The sequence below is a fragment of the Furipterus horrens genome, unplaced genomic scaffold (assembly GCF_987537825.1).
Source record: "Furipterus horrens unplaced genomic scaffold, mFurHor1.1.pri manual_scaffold_6, whole genome shotgun sequence".
NCBI classification, from domain to species: Eukaryota; Metazoa; Chordata; class Mammalia; order Chiroptera; family Furipteridae; genus Furipterus; species Furipterus horrens.
In genome coordinates, this window is record NW_028327176.1 from 189,288,459 (window position 1) to 189,307,893 (window position 19,435).

General features: G+C 53.9%; 1 protein-coding gene across 1 annotated transcript in view; it reads left to right on the plus strand.

Moving 5' to 3' along the window:
• Window positions 1-19,435, plus strand: part of MAP3K4 (mitogen-activated protein kinase kinase kinase 4) — a 72,397-nt gene that overhangs the window by 28,973 nt on the left and 23,989 nt on the right. Inside the window, exons 4-10 of the mRNA XM_090280853.1 lie at window positions 1,897-3,266; window positions 5,682-5,924; window positions 8,701-8,847; window positions 13,283-13,440; window positions 16,784-16,900; window positions 18,263-18,362; window positions 18,451-18,534. Of these exons, the coding sequence (XP_090136979.1) occupies window positions 1,897-3,266; window positions 5,682-5,924; window positions 8,701-8,847; window positions 13,283-13,440; window positions 16,784-16,900; window positions 18,263-18,362; window positions 18,451-18,534 (2,219 nt within the window). The remainder of the gene's footprint in view (window positions 1-1,896; window positions 3,267-5,681; window positions 5,925-8,700; window positions 8,848-13,282; window positions 13,441-16,783; window positions 16,901-18,262; window positions 18,363-18,450; window positions 18,535-19,435) is intronic.

A 19,435-nucleotide genomic window follows, 5' to 3' on the forward strand; every position in this document is an offset into this window, starting at 1 on the left:
AACAGGTAACTGAGGGCACCGTGTGTTGAAAGGAGGAGAGAGTGACCATTAACACTGTTTTTCTTAGTGATGGGAGATGGCAGCCATTGTCACAGACTGTTCATAGGGACATGATTCTTTAAATGTTTCTATTACTGATAAAATTAAACCTGTGACATTAGCAGTTAGGCTCACTGTTCTAGCCCAGCTCTCTCCTTGTCTGCCTTTGTATGTTTTTCTGTGGCTTAAAATACCCTCTTGCCTTCCTTGCTGCCCTTACCTAAGCAGAGTCCATTTTTCAAGGCCCTTGGGCAAGTCCTTGGCCTTTAGGCCTTTACAGATTGGTTGCCCGCTGCAGGCTGTCTCCTGCGGCCCTCGGTGTTTGCTCCCGCCTTTGGTGGTCTGCGTGGCCCCGTGAGCGGCTGTGTGGAAGGCGGTGTGCCGGCACGGAGACGGGTAGGGCCCCTGTCCTCACATCGGTCTGGCCGTCTTGTGTTCCGTGGAAATCTTCATCACAGTGTTGGCGTGGAGAGTATGACAGTCTGTAAATCCCTGACCTTGGAAACGAGAGGACTGAGTAAACTGTGGCGTCTTTCTCGCCTCGATGAATCAGAGACACGGGGAGCGGGCCCAGGAATCTGAATTTTAGCCAGAACCTGAGTGATTTTTAATGTTGACTGAAATTGAGAACCTGAATTAGGAGGCCTCTAAGCCCCTTCCGATACTGACGCTGGCAGTCTAGCATGTCGCTGTCCCAGCGGTCATCTTACATGGGAAGGAGAGGAGCAGGCACCGGTGACGCTTTGTCTTTTAGAGCTTAAGGCCAGGGTGTGGCTTGGCAGCACGTGTGCGGGACAACAGAGGAATTGCAAGGACTTGATAAAAAACACATTTTAGACAGAATCCAAAAAGCCGCTTCTAGGTGCGGATGATGGAGGAGTCAGTTGATTGTCTTAGATCTGTTTAAACCTGGGAAGCATATTGCTTGCCATTTGGTTGCTTTTGTTTTCATTGTAAACATTACTTTTCTTTTCCTTTCCGCTCCTCATTTGGTAGAATTATTGGTGGTTGACCAGAGGAAAAAGTAACTGCTCTGGAGGTTTGCTCTAACTGTACTACCAAGTTGCACTTTCATTGTTTATAACCACTTGGTAGACCAGATGTCCGAATTAGTCTTACTAAAGCTGTTGGGGACCGGCGTGATGGTGACTTCCTTTGCATTAATTTGGAATGACTTTATGTACTAGTATAACATGCTAGGCACATTATTCTAAGTTAATCTAAGTCTTCAGTTTTCTTCATGTTAGGTTTGAAATGGTTTGTTCGTTTGTTTGTGGCTGAGCAGAGACCAAGGAAGAGAATAAATTAAGGTCACATTTTTGTCTGCCATCTGTCAGTTTTCTACGAGACGTACCTCGGGGATTCTTTCCACAATCTCCTTCCTTCTACCAGTGAGCAAAGTGACCCAGAAAATGTGTGATTTGCTCTCAGTGAATTCATTTAGTTTGTGGGAGAGGAAGGACTCGGAGGTGTTTTCTGGACCAGGGTTCTGCGAGAGCCGCCATCCCCATTTCTCCGTCTCAAGGGCGGGGGGTGACTGGGGAAGATGTGACTGGCCAGGTAACTGGGTGTACCTACCTGGTCACGTTGAGGTAAACGGCTTGTTTTAGGTTCGTAGTGGAGTGTATGGGACCAGAGCAAGTGTAACGAAGTAGGGAAAATGGATAAAACCTTAAAAAAATGTAGCAAGGAATGTTATGTATCTTTTTATCCTTTTAATTTTCAGCATATGGTATAATTTTTTTCATGAGTAACAGCCTGAAAATATAAGTACATGTGATTATTAGCCTTATGGGAAATCTTGAGCGTAGCTTCCCATTTTATGGTAATATACTATTATGTTTCCTTTTTTAATAGAAAAAATGAATGCATCCAGCCAGCCTCCACACAGAGACACTGGGAAGGCCGGGGAGAGTGTGGAAGAGCACAGCTACAAGCAGGAGAAGAAGATCCGAGCGGCCATCAGGACGACGGAGCGCGACCACAAGAAGACCGCGCAGTGCTCCTTCATGCTGGACGCGGTGGGCGGGCCGCTGCCCAAGAAGCCCATGCCCGACGTGGACCTCCACAAGCCTTACCTCAGCCTCGGCTGCAGCAACGCCAAGCTGCCCGTGTCGGTGCCCGTGCCCATGGCGAGAACCGCGCGCCAGACGTCCCGGACCGACTGCCCGGCGGACCGCGTCAAGTTTTTCGAAACCTTGCGGCTTCTGCTGAAGCTTACCTCAGTCTCCAAGAAGAAGGACCGGGAGCAGAGGGGACAGGAGAGCACGTCCGCCTTCTGGTTCAACCGCTCCAACGAGCTCATCTGGCTGGAGCTGCAGGCCTGGCACGCGGGGCGGACCATTAACGACCAGGACCTCTTCTTGTACACGGCGCGGCAGGCCATCCCGGACATCATCAACGAGATCCTGACCTTCAAGGTGAATTACGGGAGCGTCGCCCTCGTGAGGAACGGAGCTAGTTTTCCCGGCGCTCCGGGGGAGGCGCAGTGTAAAGGCCCGCACGGAGCAAGGACTGCGGGCTGTTCCACGTACCATGAGCACCTCCAGCGCCAGAGGGTGTCGTTCGAGCAGGTGAAGCGGATCATGGAGCTGCTGGAGTACATAGAAGCACTTTATCCGTCGCTGCAGGCTCTGCAGAAGGACTACGAGAAGTACGCTGCCAGGGACTTCCAGGACAGGGTGCAGGCGCTCTGTTTGTGGCTGAACATCACGAAAGACTTAAATCAGAAGTTAAGGATTATGGGCACTGTTCTGGGCATCAAGAACCTATCAGACATTGGCTGGCCAGTGTTTGAAATCTCTTCCCCTCGCTCGTCCAAAGGCAATGAGCCGGAAGACGAGGACGATGACACGGAAGGGGAGCTGCAGGAGCTGGGAAGTAGCTCGGAGGAGAGCGAGGAGGAGCGGCTCTCCGCTCCCAGGGCCCCGGGAGCCAGGCAGCCCGTCGACGGCACCGGCACCGGCACCAGCCAGGCGCAGGACGGCGCCTCTAGGCAGCTCGAGAGGTTTGAATCAGAGGACGATTCTGTCGGCTGGGAGACGCCAGACTGCAGCACAGAAACAGGCTTTAGTAGACATTGTCTGACTTCTATTTATAGACCGTTTGTAGACAAAGCACTGAAGCAGATGGGGTTAAGAAAGTTAATTTTAAGACTTCACAAGCTGATGGATGGTTCCTTGCAAAGGGCACGTGTGGCCCTGGTAGAGAGTGACTGTCCAGTGGAGGTAGGTTTCCCGTAGGCATCGGTATGCTCTTGTCCGCAGCCCCGTTACTGCTTGCAAATTACAGCGTATGTTCTGTGGGCTATTACGTGCTTCTTCCATCGTCTGGATATTTTTAAGGCATAAGTCATGTCATTTTAAAGTGCAGATTTAAACATTTCTATACTGTGATAAATGGGGAAATGGATCTGTGAAAACTGCACAAAATGTAGGGGTGTGCGGAGGGTAAAAAATGCACCCATGTAAATACAGGTTGGAGATGGACGGGTCAGGTATAAATAAAGAAGCCACAGTCCTGGGTGACCACAACTGCAGACTCACGCGAGGAAAGCCAGGGGGTCGCACTGCCATTGGCGGCAGAGAACTGGGTCCGCCACAGCAGCAGCGACACGCCTGAACACTGGCCCTGCGGAGGCCGCGGCCGCACGTCAGTGAGCGCCAGAGCAGGACGTGGACCGGACCCGGCTGGGGAGCCGTGCTCTGAGCCGCGGCCGGGGCTGCCCCCTGAGGTTCGGTTTGGTCCCACGCAGCTAGCATTTAACAGTGAGATTCCCATGGAGATCTGGGTCCTTTGTTTCCCGTGACCTGCTGGAGGTCTGTGCACACTGGGCCCACGCTGCGCGCCTGGCAGCACCTGGCACGCTCCAGTGTTCCACAGCGCCCCGTTTCTCGTGCTCCCGGCACGGCCCGCGGCTGGCCCTGTGGACATTTCAGCTGGTGATGTGACCCCCTGGTCCAGAAGCATAGAAACTGACTTTTGAAGCGTAACATAAAGTCTGTTTTGATCTAGTCCTTCATTTTGTAAAGCAATATGCTTTCTTTTGTTATTTTTTTTTTAAAGTAGATGAAAAAGCAGAGTTACTATTTATCCTCTACCCCTGCTCAGAGTAGTAGTTGGTTTTTACCTTCTAGGCTCTTCTGTGCACATACAAATGCGTATCTTTGTGTGTACTGCAGATGGTTTTTTCCAAGAAAGCAGTACGGTGCTCTGTTTGTTCCATGACTGTGGGCCGCGTTCTCTCCCGTGGGTCTGTCCGTGTCGGTGTGCTCGGGCCCGTGTATCGGCCACGAGCTGCTGCGTTCTGTTGCATTACCCCGTGACTTATTTAACCATTTCACTCTTGGCGGACGGCCTTTTTTCACGCCCCAGGTAAGTTGTCTTTGCTCTCTCCCTGGTTACCTGACACGCCAGGCTGCGGGCTTCCCTGGTGCATCTGCAGCAGACGGGGCATGCGGCGTACCTTCTTGTGGCCCTCGCTCCTCGGGCTGGGAAACGGGATTCCAGGACCGCTGTCTGGGCTCCGGCACGGCTCGGTACCCAAAACGAGACGATTTCCCACGGAGATCTGGGTTTTTGTTTTCCTTGACATGGTGGGTCGTTGCTGTAGTTCCCGTGAGCGGTCAGAACAACAACAATAACACGCACGCACACACAGTACATCACAAGTTCATACTGATACTAACCATTCAACTTCAGAGGGCCAGATTGTTACTTAATCTCTTCACACTGATCACAGGTAATCATTTTAAAAATTACGTGTCTAAATAGAAATCTTTGCCTGTTATAGGAAACTGAGTATGTATTAATTTAAACACAAAAAATATGTGTTGAACATAAAAGAAGGAGACTGGGGGAGACCTGTCGAATTCCCAAAATAATGGGGGAGTAGATACCGATGACATTTGGAGCCAGAATACCTATTCAGGGGAGGCGTTTTAAGTTGAAGAAAAGTTGAGAATTTCAGATTTTGATGGCTTCAGTTTTCTCATGAAAAGGGGAATATGATTGGCCAGTGTGATGTTGCTAGAGGTTTAAGAACAGTGGGAGAGCTCCAAATCCCATGTTTCGTGGGGAAAAGTGCAGGGGGTGAGCGACACTGGGGTGCGGAGACCTCGGGGACAGGCACCGGAGTGGGGCCAGCCGGCTCAGCTTTATGAATCTTCTCTATTTTTTTTATCAGTGTCATTCAGTGTAGCTTAGGAGAAAAAAACGAACAAAAGAATTTATTGAATCCAGTGTTTTTTATGTTGCATAAGTGGTTACCTGGTTTTATAGTGTTTTCTCGCATTTTAATAATTTTCTGGTTTTCTCAGTCTAGAGATAGTTGTGGATAATACTGTATATAACCTTAAAAATAAGTGTTCTGATCATTTTAATAAAAAATGTATGAAAAAAAGATGTACTTGATTCTATTTCTCTACTATCCTTTTTTGACAAAAATATTGTAATCATAGTTCTTGTTACAGTTTCCTAATGCTTCTAGAGCTTTCTGGGTCTACGATGCAATGTTAAATCGCTCTAAAGCTCCTTCCTGTAAGACTGTGCTTTCTGGGGGCGCGTCAGCAAGCCGTGGGGAGTGCTGGTGCAGGACCGCGGCCGCGTGGCCGCCCGCCTCACCCGCTGCCTTCTCGTTGCAGTTCTCCGAGTTCCCGGATCCCCTGTGGGGCTCCGACTACGTCCAGCTGTCCCGGCCGCCGCCGGCCCCGGAGCCCGCGTGCAGCCCCGTGGCCTGGGAGGAGCTGCGGGCCATGGAGCTGCCCTCGTTCGAGCCGGCCTTCCGCGTGCTGTGCCGCGTCCTCCTGAACGTCATCCACGAGTGCCTGAAGCTGCGGCTGGAGCAGAGGCCCGCGGGGGAGCCGTCCCTCCTGAGCATTAAGCAGGTCGGCCTCGCCCGCTGGAAGCGTCTCGCGGGGATTAGATGCCCCCAGGCTCTGAGTTTGGTGTTGAGGATTTTCTTCCTCCTTGTTGCGAACAGTGAAAAACGAGCATATGGGAGTGTTTTCAGGCTGCTCTTTGGCGGGGCGTTGAAAATGTTCTTTGCGTGCGGCCCGCAAAGGTAAGATTGTGGCCCGGCCTTTCTGTTCACGCCCTTGTCCGAAAGGCTGCAAAAGCAGGGCGATGAGGTGACCCTCTGTATCCGGTCAGTATCCGTGGTTAAAGACCGGAAACCTAAAGTAGGCACTTCGAGCTCTTGAAGGTGACCTTTTTCATTCTCTTTAAGCTGCATGTAGACAAGGGAACGTCTCTGGGCCCTGCCGCGGGAGGTGTTTGGCCGTGGGCTCGCGCAGGCGGTCGTGGGCTCGCACAGAGGGCCAGCTTCTGCGTCCTCGGTCACTGTTCGTTTTGGATGGGCTTCCTGGCTAGAAGCAGTTGTGCCTAGCAGCGTGCTGCTGACGCATGTTAGTGGTCACGCTTTACGGTGTTACCATGTCGATGTTCAGTGTGTGAAAGGAACATCACGGGTTGTGAAGGATGGACGTTATGTGTTTGGTGGGCTGTGCACGTCCATCCCCTGCAGGCTGAGGAGTGAGGAGCCCCTGGGCCCCGAGCGACGGGATGGAGCGTAGGGCGCGGTGGGGGCTGAGGAAGGACAGGCGCACAACGGGGACAGTGGGACTTGGGTTTGTTAGCGGCTGTGAGCAGGGTGACGCGAGGAGGTGGGCGTGCACGCCCGCCAGGCTCCTGCCAGAGCTGTGTTTCCACGTCGCCTCTGCTTCTTGCCACCGTGGTTCTGGTCGTGGTCCGTGCTTGTCCCCTGTCCTCTGCGTTGCCACGTCGTTTAGGGAGTTTGGTGACGCTCCTTTGCCCCATCCAACAGATACTTCAGGAATATAACCTGGTAAAACGGGGTGGAGTTTCTTTTTTGCCAATGGGCTATTGTTAGGATTAAAGAATAATTTATGTGAGAACATTTTAAAAATAACACTGCTTAGATTAATGTAACATTACTAGAGTAAAAGTAAAATAGAAATTTGGCTTAAGTGCCAAGAGTCAGTTGTAAGCTCATAAGGGACATCTTTAAAATGGAGGTTTATGTCTACAGAATCCGACTAGAACGCTTTCCTGTAGATTTAACTCTAGCCTTTTTTGTCTTATCGTAGTGATTAATTTTCAGAGATTTTAAAGGGAACCTTCTTTCTGTAAAAGCAGTTCTTGTTTGTTTTAGAAAATTTGAAAAGTACAGAAAATAATACAAAAATGGAAGTTATTTCGCCACCCAGAGACAGCCACTATAACATTTTGGTGTATTTCCATTCATTTGTTTTCTTGTTCGGATTATACATACTTTAAAGTGTACACATACAAGTTTTAAAAATATGTATGTATAGCAGTCTTTACCCTTTAATATTTTTCAAAACAAGATTTTAAATGGGTGTAATAATGCTCTACTGTATAGGTGTGTCATACTTTATTTAATACTCATTGTTTGGGATAATACTGTGATAACTATATTTGTATATAATATTTAGTCCTCATCTCTGATGATTTCTTGAGTATAAACCATAAAACGGGCTGGTGGTCCTATATTTCTAGAGTCTAGGAGGTTTGTACCAGTTTACGTGCCTGGCAGCCACACTGAGGTTCTTCCTCCTGTGTCTTTGCTGACGTTCGTTAAAACCGACGTGACCGGAAGCTCACGTGCAGGGCACTTGCTGCCTTGGAGTCTGCGGGCATCCTGCCCCCGCTCAGCGCTGCTGGAGAGGGCGCCACGGGCCACCTGCTCGCCTCGCGGGCCTGCTTTCCTTCCAGCGCCACCGCTGGGCCCGCAGGGGGGTTTACCCCTCTTCTGTGTCCTTGTTTCCCTGGGCTTCCTTCTGATTTTATCGGATTAATCTTAGGTTTGTTTGTGTGATTATTAAAGTCTTTTTGATAGTAGAAACCACAGGTCACAGTAGGTAAACTGTGCTAAATTATTGCAAAGTCCACCCTATTCTGTGGTAAGTATATTTGAATCTTTATTGTGATTAACCCTTGGATTGCCATGCCGAATTCTGAATTTGGATCAACATGAGAAAAAAATTATATCAATATATAACGTGAAGTACAGAAAAAGAGAACAAAACATAAAATACGAGTTATTCTATTGTTATTTACATTGATAGCCATTGAAAAAAGTGTCGCTGGGAGCGACGCTGGCACTTTGGGGAAAATTTGTCAGCGTTGCTCACAGTGACATTGGCACTCAGAGGGTTAAAAGTGTCCAGTTTCAGGAGGTTTTTCTTTTGTTTACTTTGTCTCCTAATGTAAACTAGTAGAAAAGTACATCTTTATATAGGGAATTTATTTTCTATATAAATTTATTTGTGGGAGGGGTATAAGGGGACTAAAAGGGTAATGGAAAGATACAATAAAAATAAACTAAGTAATTAAAAAATAAGTTTGTTTGTGGGAAGGTATATTTAGCCGATCAGCTTCTGCCTGTATGGCGTCTTCCCTGTGCCTTCTCACTGTGAACCAGCTGCTTTATTTTTACTGCCGGTTCATATCAGACAGACACTGCTGAGATAGTCATGTAAGAATGTGGACATCGCTCAGGGTTTTCGGAGCCAAGGTCCGTTCTCCGGGTCTTGTAAGCCTTTAAGCGGCCGCTGTGGAAACCGACACGCGGCTCGGGCCGCGCGTGGGCCCTGACAGCGCGTGCGCCTGTCCCTGCAGCTGGTCCGCGAGTGCAAGGAGGTGCTGAAGGGCGGCCTGCTGATGAAGCAGTACTACCAGTTTATGCTGCCCGGCGTGCGCGACGGCCTGGAGGAGGCCGACTGCAACATGGACGCCTTCGAGGAGGACCTGCAGGAGATGCTGATGGTGAGGGGGCAGGGGTGGTGGGCGGGCCGGCTCCCCGGGCGGTCTGGCTGTGTGCGCGTGTGCGTGCGCATGTGTGCGTGTGACCGCCCGCTTTCCTAGCTCATCGCAGTTCCTCGTTTAATGGTGGGCTGCGGCAGCGTGGCCCCGAAGTGCACTCATGGCCTGGTTACCTGCTGTATCCGTGCCACCTGGGGCCCCGGCGCACGCGGGGCCTCTCACGGCTCTGGGGGTACAGCAGGGAGTGCCCCGCAGCCCCATCTGCAGACCTGTGCCTCTGCCGTTCCACGCCGAGCCGTGGGCGCCGAGGTGGAAGTACGCTGAGACGGGAGGGAGGGGTGAGCTGGGGCTCGTGAGCCAGCCCAGGGACTTCCAGGAGCATCTCAGAGGGAGGAAGCGGAGTCTCAGCGGGGACCCAAGAGTTCCCAGAGGAACGTGGCACATTCGGGGACCTGGGACTAACGTGACTCGGCAGGGGCACACTTGTACTTGTCTTTCTTTCCAGAAGGAGCTCCCCACACTTGTCACGTGCAGTGAACGCACCTGCGCTCCAACCTCTGGACTTCCTTATTATTTCTTCCTGCTCAAATGTCCCTTCTCCCTATCTGCCCATCTGAGACTGACTTTCAAGTTTTGTTTTTTCTGGAAGGCTTACTGGACAGCTTGACCGTTGGTGTGCGTTCCCCAAACCTTCTCTGAACGCCCGGCAGCTGTAATTAGGAGTGCGCTGCATAACACTGATGACACCGGGCTCTGTCTTCTCCGGTTCCCCTAATCGGGTGGAATGCGCTGCATGCCATGGGCCGTGTCCTGAAGTTCTTTCACCTTCCGTCACGTCTGGTCGGGTGTTAATGCACAATAAACACATGTTAGGGCCGACGCGGGAGACACGGCTGATGGCAGGGTGTGGCAGGGTGGTGACATAAGAGAAGGGCCCCGGCTGGCAGGTGTGTGGCTTTGCCAGGCTTTTATCCTCGCCTGACCCCTCACTGTCCTCCCTCAGGGCAGCTTAGCACACCCAGACACCACGCCCGCTCGCTGGGGGAGGGAAGGGGGAGGCAGAGGGGCAGGGACGCTCCCGAGCGGCGAGCGCCCTCCGGGAGCCCCGCCAGCGCTGCCCCTGGTCCCGCCGGCCAGCACCGTGCGTGGCTCCTGCCTGTGGCCCATCGGCCTCGCGGCCTCTGTCGCAGGAGAACTGAAAGAGGAGTGTGACTGGGAAGGGACCGCACACCTCGCCTATTATGAGAAATAATTCTGACTTTGAAATTACTTCCCAGTTGTTTGGGAAAATACATAAAAGACCAGACTGCCTGAAGTGTGATTCTGTTTAAAAATACTAGATGTTTCTTATGTCAGAAAAGTCTTTATCATTGAGAATTTATTGTAACAAAGCAAAAAGCAAACTAATTTTCCTCTCTCTGTGGATGACTAAACCAGAGGTTTAAAATGAGAAAATGTATTTTCCTTTCCAAACTGGCTTTGATGGTCAGAGGAAGCCCCCCGCTGGCCCCATCACGTCATCACCGAGGCATGAAGGGCAAGGCTTCGGCAGGTAGGGTCTGCCTTCCGGGGCCTGTGGCTTCAGGGTCCCGGTGGGCCTGTGACGTAGCTGCAGCCCGGGTTAGGTGAGTGACCAAAACCCGCAGCTGGTTAGAGCCAGAAATGCCTAGGATTTAGCTCGAGCTCTGCTCCTGATTATCTGTATAAGGCATCGTTTTCTTCAGTTTCTCCCTCTTTCTGCAGATGGAGGACTAGCAATTATCAGTGCCTCTGAAACTGTGCCCTGCAGTGTGCTGGGCGGGTAGGCGCAGGGCCGCGTCTGGAGACCTGGGGAGCCCTGGCGGTGGCCTCCGGGTAGACGCTCAGACGATGGTCACTGCAGTGCCCTTCTCTTGAAACTCACCAAAAATAACAAACGGAGCGGAGAATAGAGAAAAGGATCCCATGTTTGGTGCAGGAGGCCACTGACAACGTATATCCCCCTCTCCCTGCTGAGGAGAAGACCTTCCTTAACAATAATTTACTTGAAAGCTGAGACCAAAGTGGGGGTGAGTGTCTCCCACTGTAGACAGGCAGGGCCACGCAGCGAACAGTCAGGGGAGACGCAGGGGTGTCCCTGGGGAGGTCCTAGGCGAGGCCGCTTCTGTCTGTGCAGCTACCCCACCGGTAGGACAGATGTGACTCCGAGGCCTGCTCTGGGCTGCGCCACCCTTCCGGCCTGAAAGCCAAGGGACGCGGGCACACAGGCAGCCAGCCCGCCGGGAGCTGCGGCCGGCTCAGCTCGTTGGCCTGGCCTCAGGAACAGCCTGGACAGGACACACAGCCTCTGACCTAGGAACTCGGGATCGACCGATTTGAGGAGCCACGTGAGAAGAATTTCAAAGGAACGAGAATAGGAGGATGCTGAACACGATGTGATATTTGTGGAAGACCCTGTACGATCAGACCTGTGTGATCGATTTTCCTCTGGAAGCAGCATGGAGGGCAGAGGAACAGAAGAGAGCCCGGTTCCCCTCGGTCAGCGCTGTGGGGTGCGGCCCCGTGGGTGGCCGCTGTGGGCCCCGCAGGCGCCGTGACAGGCAGCGCACTCCCTCCTGGGGTTCCAGAACGATGGGGTAATCACGGGAATGTCACAGTGTCACGAAGGAGAAAGGAGAGGCGCAGGCCTCCCCCGGCTCTCGCGGCACCGAGCTCACGGGCAGGTTAGGGAGGGGCACACGGAACGGATCTGAAAGCTGGTAAGTGGATTCTAATCCAGTTCATAGACGCCCTTGAAACTTACACAGAATAATACTGTATGTTGTATTTTATGCAACAGATAATTTTGAAAAGCATACAAACTTGGAGGAGACACAGTAAACTCATACTTGTTGCCCCTGAGGGGGGAGGAAAGAGATAGAGGTGCAGAAACAAAGGAGGGATTAACTTCGTGATGTGTTCTTTCTTTCTGAAAAAGTATCCTAAGCAATAGGACAAAATGTCAGCATTTGTTCCTTCTGGCCGATGTGTGTTAGAATGTTTTTAAGCGTCCTCACTGTTTAACTGAAGTTAGAGCGGTGGAGAGAAAGCCCTCTCGGGCAGAGAAGGCCGCGCGTGCTGGCTGTGTGGCGGGCCCCCGACCCGGGACGCGTCCCGCACGGAGCTGAGCCAGGAGCGGGGAGCTTCTCTGTGTGTGTTCCTGGCAGATGCGTAAGAGCAGCGGTTGGAAAGGAGCAGAGGGGGCATGAGGCTGCCGACTTCTGGGTGAAGTAGGACAGTGGCCCTTCCGAGAAGTGCAGGCCCCAGGAGATGCCGGCTGGCGTGGAGCCAGGAAGGGGTGCTCGGGAAGTGAGAGGGAGCCCCTGGGCCCGGGGGGGTAGTCTCCTGTGCTCCTCAGGTAGGAGGGGTGTAGGCTCGTAACTTGCAGGCCCCACACACAGCTGTATGCATCGTGGACCCAGGACTGGAGGCTGAGAACACTCAGCCTGGACGGAGGGGTGCCCAGAAGCACCCCAAGGTTCAGCAGAAGAATTTTCTTGAACTGAAAGCAGGACTTGAAATTTGCCCACTGAACATTGTTAGCGGTCTCAGAAAACTTCCAGTGACCCTGAAGGTGTAAGCGGATGAGACACTGAAATCCAAGAACAGAAGGAATCTTGTCAACATCTTGGCAGAGACCGCCTGTCCCCTTCGGGGTGTGCGGAGCGTGGTGACAGGTGGGTTGGGTCGCCTCAGGTTTCTTCCCACCGGTGAGAGCACGAGACGGTGGCGCAGCAGCGTCGGGCGGTGCCGAGGAGCACGTGCAATGCAGACGTCTTACACGCAGTCAGCTCAGCCTTCCAGCCGGCGAGTCAGCAGCCCGTGGGTTTTGTAACAGCGACTGTGAGCCCGTCACGAGAAAACTCCCTGATAGCAGGACCCTGTGAGGCAACAGATAAATCAAAGTAAGAACTCAGAACCGGGAAAGCGTAACAGGACGCGTGGCGGACCTACACCCACTGCCGGAGACGTGGGTGCTTTGGTTCTAGGTCACAATTTATGTGTCATAGACCCTGAGGAGTTCTGTCACGACAATGGTGAGAAGTGGATTCATTTCCTTTCAGCACGTAAGCTCCTGTTCAAAATTCAAGGACTCACTCAAGCCTCTTAAAGGAGTAACGTTTGCATTATGTTAATGACATTCCTGGGGGTCTGATTTTGATTTTTAAATAACGTGGTACTTTTCTATATGCATTGTGGACATGTTCGTTATTTTCTCAGTAGCTCGAAGGGCGTGTGAGGACTGTGGTAAGTTCCCGAGGCGCTGAGTGACATGATTTGAGGAAAACCCTCGCTCAGACGCCGCTGGCAGCGTGCCGCGTGCCCGGGTCCCCTCCCCGCCTCGCCCTCCCGCGTGACCCCGGGTGAGCCCGGGGGTTGCCGAAGTCTGCTCTCAAATCTCTCGCTTTATTTTATTAAGGTATATTTTGATTATATGAGAAGCTGGATCCAAATGCTGCAGCAGTTACCTCAAGCATCCCATAGTTTAAAAAACCTGTTAGAAGAAGAATGGAATTTCACCAAAGAAATCACCCACTACATCCGGGGAGGAGAGGCCCAGGCTGGCACGCTTTTCTGGTAGGAACCCGGGGCTTCGGAGGACTGTCTGCCTCTGTCCCTCCTGCTCCCAGGCTGTCCGTGTCTGCCCCCCCCCCCCCCCCCCCCGTGTTCCCTGTGCATGCGTGATGCTGAGTTCGGTGAAAGCGTCACCGTTCATACCCGTGTGTGCCCCTCTCCCACCTTTGTTATCAACCAGGGGTGTGCCCTCCCCCCGGGGACGTTTGGGACCATGGGGAGCAGTGCTGATTGTAACAGCTCGGGGGCATTGCTGACATGGGCGGGGACGCTGCTGAATGTCCCCCAGGACACAGAGTGCCTGCCCCATATGGCATAGCGGGGCGCCCCTGTGTGGGGCGAGCCCTCCCGGGCACATGGGAGGAGGGGCAGCATGCGGGCCCCGAGGCTGGACCGGACCCTGTGGGCCTGCGCACGTCGGTCCGACCTCGGGATTCCCGGAGCCGAGGAGGGACGCGCTCGCCCCAGTCACACCGCTTTGGGAGTGTGGTGCCCCCGGCAGGCGCTCTGCGTGGGGTGTGTACCGGGTGGAAGGGTAGCAAGGAGAGCAGGGAAACCGTGGCGGGGAGTTTGGCCGCCGGTCTGCTTGTTCCAGAAAGTGAATGCATCTCCTGGAGTTTAGGCACCGGATGTTGAATTCAGGGGCATCTCAGGGGTCCGGGCTGGGGGCCGCCCCTCCGCTCCCTGAGGATCCATTCCCTGACCCCCGCCCCCGACTCCAGAGGGCTGCTCTCTGGGGCCTGAGGGGCTCTCTCCGCCCCTCCCCAGCCTTGTGCCCCCTCTGTCCCCTCCTTCAGAGGCTGGTGTGCCCGCTCCTTTTCCGCCCTCCCTGGTGTGTCCTTGAGGACTTGAGCTCACAAGGAGCGTCCTCCAGCTTGAGAAAGTCACTGTTCTCAGCCCCGGGCTCCGGACCCCAGTGTTGCGTTCACGGGTCTGCCCCTCCAGCAGCGCTTGATTACGCCGTCTTCGTCTCCAGTCTGAGTGGGCAGTGAGCTCGCTGTCTAGGAACCCTTCCCGCCGCTCCGCCGGGACACGCTCTGCCCGCGCGGCCCTGCTCCCCGGTCGGTGCCCATGCTGCTACCCTGGCAGCACCTCCCCGTGCCTAGTTTCTCAGAAGTCTGTTTAGCCCGTGGTTTCCTCTGGCTCTGTTACCTGTTTTCCGACTCTCGGGCTTAGTTGGAGAACATTCTTAAAAAGGTTACCATTTCGTTTCACTGCCTGCCCCCGCCCTGTGATTTCCTGGGACCCTCGCTCCCTGCCCGTCTGGTGCGCTTCCCTCCCACCTGTGCCTGAAAGTTTGGGCAGCGCAGCCTCTGGCTGTCCCTCCACATGTGCGTCCCGGCGGCGGCCCAGGGCCGCCCTCTGCCCTGCCAGGGGACTGCCCGGCCCTGTCGTGGTTCCGTCCACGGGGCGTCTGTTGGCCAGCACAGCGTTCTGCCTCCCAGGTGGGTCTCCCAGGTTCCGCGGCCGTGACTCAGCCCTGACTTCTCGCCGTCTCTCGCCCACTGCCTCTCCTCCGTCCGGCTGTCCCTGGGAGAGGCCGGGAGTCTGACCTCGGCTCACTGCTCCACGCTTCTGCGCGGCCCAGGCTGCTGTGGGTGACTTGTGTTCCTGCCGCAGCTCTAGTCTCTGCTGCCACTCGTCGTCCCCTGCAGTTTATCCTCAGCTGCACCACAGCCAGGGGCGTCTTGTTAATGCACGTCCGTCCGCCTCCTCCTCTGCCCCCGTCTCAACGAGAGTGAGGAGCGCCCACGTGTGGCCCGTGCAGCCAACCCAGGGCCCCTTCTTGGCAGACCCTGTCCGGTGCCGGTGCTGGCTGCCTGCCTCTCCGGGCTGCGTGTGCTCCCTGCCCGCACCGGGGCTCTTGGCGCCTGCTGCCCCTCTGCCGGGACCGCCCTCCCGGCCCTGTCCACAACGCCCTGCTCTGCTTCCTCCACCTGTATCTCCCTCCAGGTGTCGCCTTCTCCAGAGTTAAAATGGGAATTTCTACCTGCAAGGGCCCCGTAGCTTCCTTTCCTGTCCTGTTCTCTCCATAGAACACTTCCCTGAAATACTGCGTCGTTTTCTTGTTTGTTTATTCTTTGGGTCCTCCCTTCGGTGGAGGGGTTTTATGTACTGTTTTGTCCCCTGCTGCGTAGTACGTGACGGGTAGTCAGGGTCTGTTGAGCAGGCCCATCCTGGTCGCGCTGCGTCCCTGTGTGCGCAAACCCACGGTTCTCACCAGGGCACCTGCCTCCTCAGTGACTCCGCAGCCTGCCCTCTGCCTCCAAGACGCAGGTCAGACAGGCGTGGCCTCGGTTCCGTATCTTCATGTCCTTTGATCTTGTTTCCTGTTCCTCCTGGGGGCTCCTCTGCCCCACCCCCATTCTCCCTCCCAGAGCCCCTCGTCCCACTCCCGTGGTTCTGGCTGTGACTCTTCGTGACCCACAGGCCCACTGGAACCTCGCCTTCCGCGGGGCTTTTCTTGCTCCTTGGCCGCCCCGCTGCTGACCGTCTGGCGTTGGCTGTGTGCCCTGGACCTACCTGCCTTCTCTTACGAGACGGAAGCCTCTTTCCTTGAATGTCAGGGTGAACTCTCACTGCACTCAGATGTGTTTTAGACACTCATGTTTACATTTTAATCCTGGTATTGAGATTTCATAGTCATCGAGCGCCATTAGCTGTATGTTGTATTTCATGTTTATTGACCATGAAAGGCTAGTTGTGAGCGAAAGTTTTAAGAACAGCTGCATCTGAGGAACTCACTTTGTTGTCTTTTGTTATCATTTAGTTTATTAAGCTTTTAAAACTTGTCAGCCCTGGCTGGTGTGACTCGGTTGGAGCGTGGTCCTGTCAACTGAAATGTCACAAGTTCGCTACCCAGTCAGGGTGCGTGCCCAGGTGGTGGGTTCCGTCCCTGGCCGAGGCAGGTGTGCAGAGGCAGCCGGCTGATGTGTCTCTCCCTCTCCTTCCGCCTCCCGTCCCCTTTTTCTGAAATCAGTGAGCATGCTCTCGGGTGAGGGCAAAGACAGAAATCTTGTCATAGGTACATATTTCAGTTCACTTTATATCATTTTGAACACTTAAGATGAAAATGCCATTTGTGTAATGATTGCATAGTTATTGTGAACGTAATTTATGATTTTAAGATTTTTAATGAAAACTGGGGCAATAGAACACAGGTAGATACATGCCGTAATGGGGAGTTCCACTTTTTCAAATTAATCAGGACTTTATATTTAAAAATCTGTCCTTTAAAAAACAAAGCAAAACACGGAAGCCGTCGCGAGCCCTCAGTCCCCGCTCGTGGCCTGCAGGCGCGAGGGCCCGGCGCCCCCGGCTCACGCGTGCCGCCTTGCTCCCTCAGCGACATCGCGGGAATGCTGCTCAAGTCCACGGGGGGCTTCCTGGAGGTCGGCCTGCAGGAGAGCTGCGCAGAGCTGTGGGCCAGCGCTGACGACAGCTGCGCCTCCGACGAGATCAGGTGGGAGCCGCACCCCCTCCCCTCCCTCCGGTTTCTGGGTGCGGAGCCCGGGGCCGCCGGCCGCAGACCTGGCTGTGTGACACCCGAGGAGCTCAGGCTGTAGACCCGAGGGGTTTCTCTCTCTGTGGTCTTTCCCTGTGGCCTCCCAGGTGGGCTTCCGTGGGAAGTGTAATAAAATGAGTGTCCCAGAGAAAGGGATGCACACCTTCAGCTGGCTGAACACGGGCGCAGTAGCATTCAGCCCAGCTGCCCGATCTGGAGTGGGCGTAGGTAGCGGTGCCCCGCCACAGTCTGCCGTGCCTTTGGTTGACATCTGCTGCAGGTGTGTGGTTTCTATGCTCAGCGCATCCCTTCTGTTGGGCTCAGGGCTGAGGTGCGTGAACCACGGCGCACTCGCCGGCCGCGTGTCCGCCGCTTCTGTGCAGATAGGATGAGGCTGAATCATGTAGAACTGCAGTTATTACGGCGTGTGGATCAGTTGCATCGCCGCTTGGTGGCCAGTGATCAGCAGTAGCTCATGAGTCAGCCTCAGTCAGTGCTCGGGTGGAGCTGCCTTCTCGGGAGCTGAGATGCTTCCTTGTACGTCCAGAGCCCCTGAGCAGTACAGCCTGGGCCTCAGAACTCCTGGGATGCCTTATGCCACAGATGAAGAAAGTAGCTGCCCCATAGATTCTTGCTGGGAACAACGCCGAGGAGCTGAGAAAGGGAGTGAATCAGTCTGGGGAGGGTCTTGATGTTTTGAGAGCCAAATGGCGGGTTATAATAAAGATGAGAATTCAGGACTAAGATGGTGAACCAGTGTACGGAATGGCTCTGATGCTCTCCTTGTTCATTAGGGGTGGGTCTAAGATGTGGCTCATAGCCGTGGGGGCCAGGGCCGGCCTGTCCTGGCTCCGGAGAGCCGACAGGCGACAGATGGTGCCGCTCTCTCCCCCGTCATCACTCAGTGCTGCCGGAATGGCAGCGTGAAGCTAGCGGTGGTGGGGTCTGTGCCCCCCGGAAATCGCAAACGCCGCAGATGACAAGATTCTGGGTGGAGCCATGTTATTTCCTGGTCCCCCTCTGGATATTTGCCTTTTTAGTTAGAATATGAGCTGGGAGTCAGGAGCTTAACCTCCGGGAAGTCATTGTCCTGCAATCTTTAGAAAATCGAGCTTGCTGTTATTTGAAGGCTAAGTGTCCCCGACTTAAAGAACTCAGATTCTTTCTGGAAAACTGTGGGGAGCCACCTCCGGAATATTGCGAACTCGTTTCTGTTTGTAAGCGCCTCAGTCTTCATCAGTGCGACTTAGAATTTGCTTCCTCTCTGTTGTTTCCCCTTTTGCCTGCCTGTGCGTCCCCCGGACCTCGGCCGCGGCGCAGGAGGTCGGTCATCGAGGTCAGCCGTGCCCTGAAGGAGCTCTTCCACGAGGCCCGGGAGCGCGCCTCCAAGGCCCTGGGGTTCGCCAAGATGCTGAGGAAGGTGAGCGTCCGTCCTCGATCATCACGGTGCCTTTCTCGTTTCTAAAAACCCCGCCTCTGAAGCAGCTTGTCTGTGACTGTGGCCCTAGGACCTGGAGATAGCCGCTGAGTTCACACTTGCAGCCCCGGTCAGAGACCTGCTGGCCGTTCTGAAGTCAAAACAGTACATCAAGGTAAGTGTGGGCGTGGCGCAGCGGAAATACTTTGCCTTTGCTAAGTCACCCTCAGACGGGAAAGCTTCACCTTGGAGGCCCAGATAGTAAATGTTTTGGGCTTTCCTGGCTGTACGATGACCCCAGTTTTAAGACTATCCCATAATCCCCCAGTGAAATTAGGTGACAAACGAAGCTTTTCATCCTTAACGACTTAAGAATGCAGATAAAATAATCAAATGTTTACTCCAGCAGTTTATTTTATTAAATTAGTGGCACATACATATTTTCCGTAACGTATATAAAATGATATGTTGATCTGAAATAGTTGTTTTGTTGCTCACCCTGTTCACGTTTCCTGAAACACTTCAGACATTGTCCACGAGCTTTTGACGTCCTTGACGTCCCTAGAGCCATTTTTGAGCCACCCTCTTGCTCCCGTTGAAGTTCTATGAGATTTAGCACATTAAGAATCTGCGTGATATTCTTCCTGGAAACCTCACGCAAAGCCCACGGAGTATCCCGCCCACATTTATGTGTGGTTTGTGGGACACAGTCACTGTGTGTTCCGTGTTAGCATGGCCTTCAGGAGACTTTTAGCGATGCCGTCCCCACGAGTGATTTGTGAGTCTGTGTGGACAGGTTTCCTTTTCACCGAGTCAGGCGACGTCCTCTTTCCAAGGCGTCCCCCACACAGACTCCCGGGGTTCTTGGCTGCGCTGAAGGTCCCGGCCCCCCACCCAGTGCCCGGCTTTGCTGTCCGGGAGCAGCCTCGCTTGAGGTGACATCACCAGCTGGCACTGACTGAGGGGGCTCCGGGCTGGCCTTCCTCCCCGGGGAGTGTTTCCTCTGCTGTTGCAGATGAAGGCGCGAGAGGAGCTCCTGTCGGTGGGGGAACCGGGGGTTCTCCTCCGGGCACACG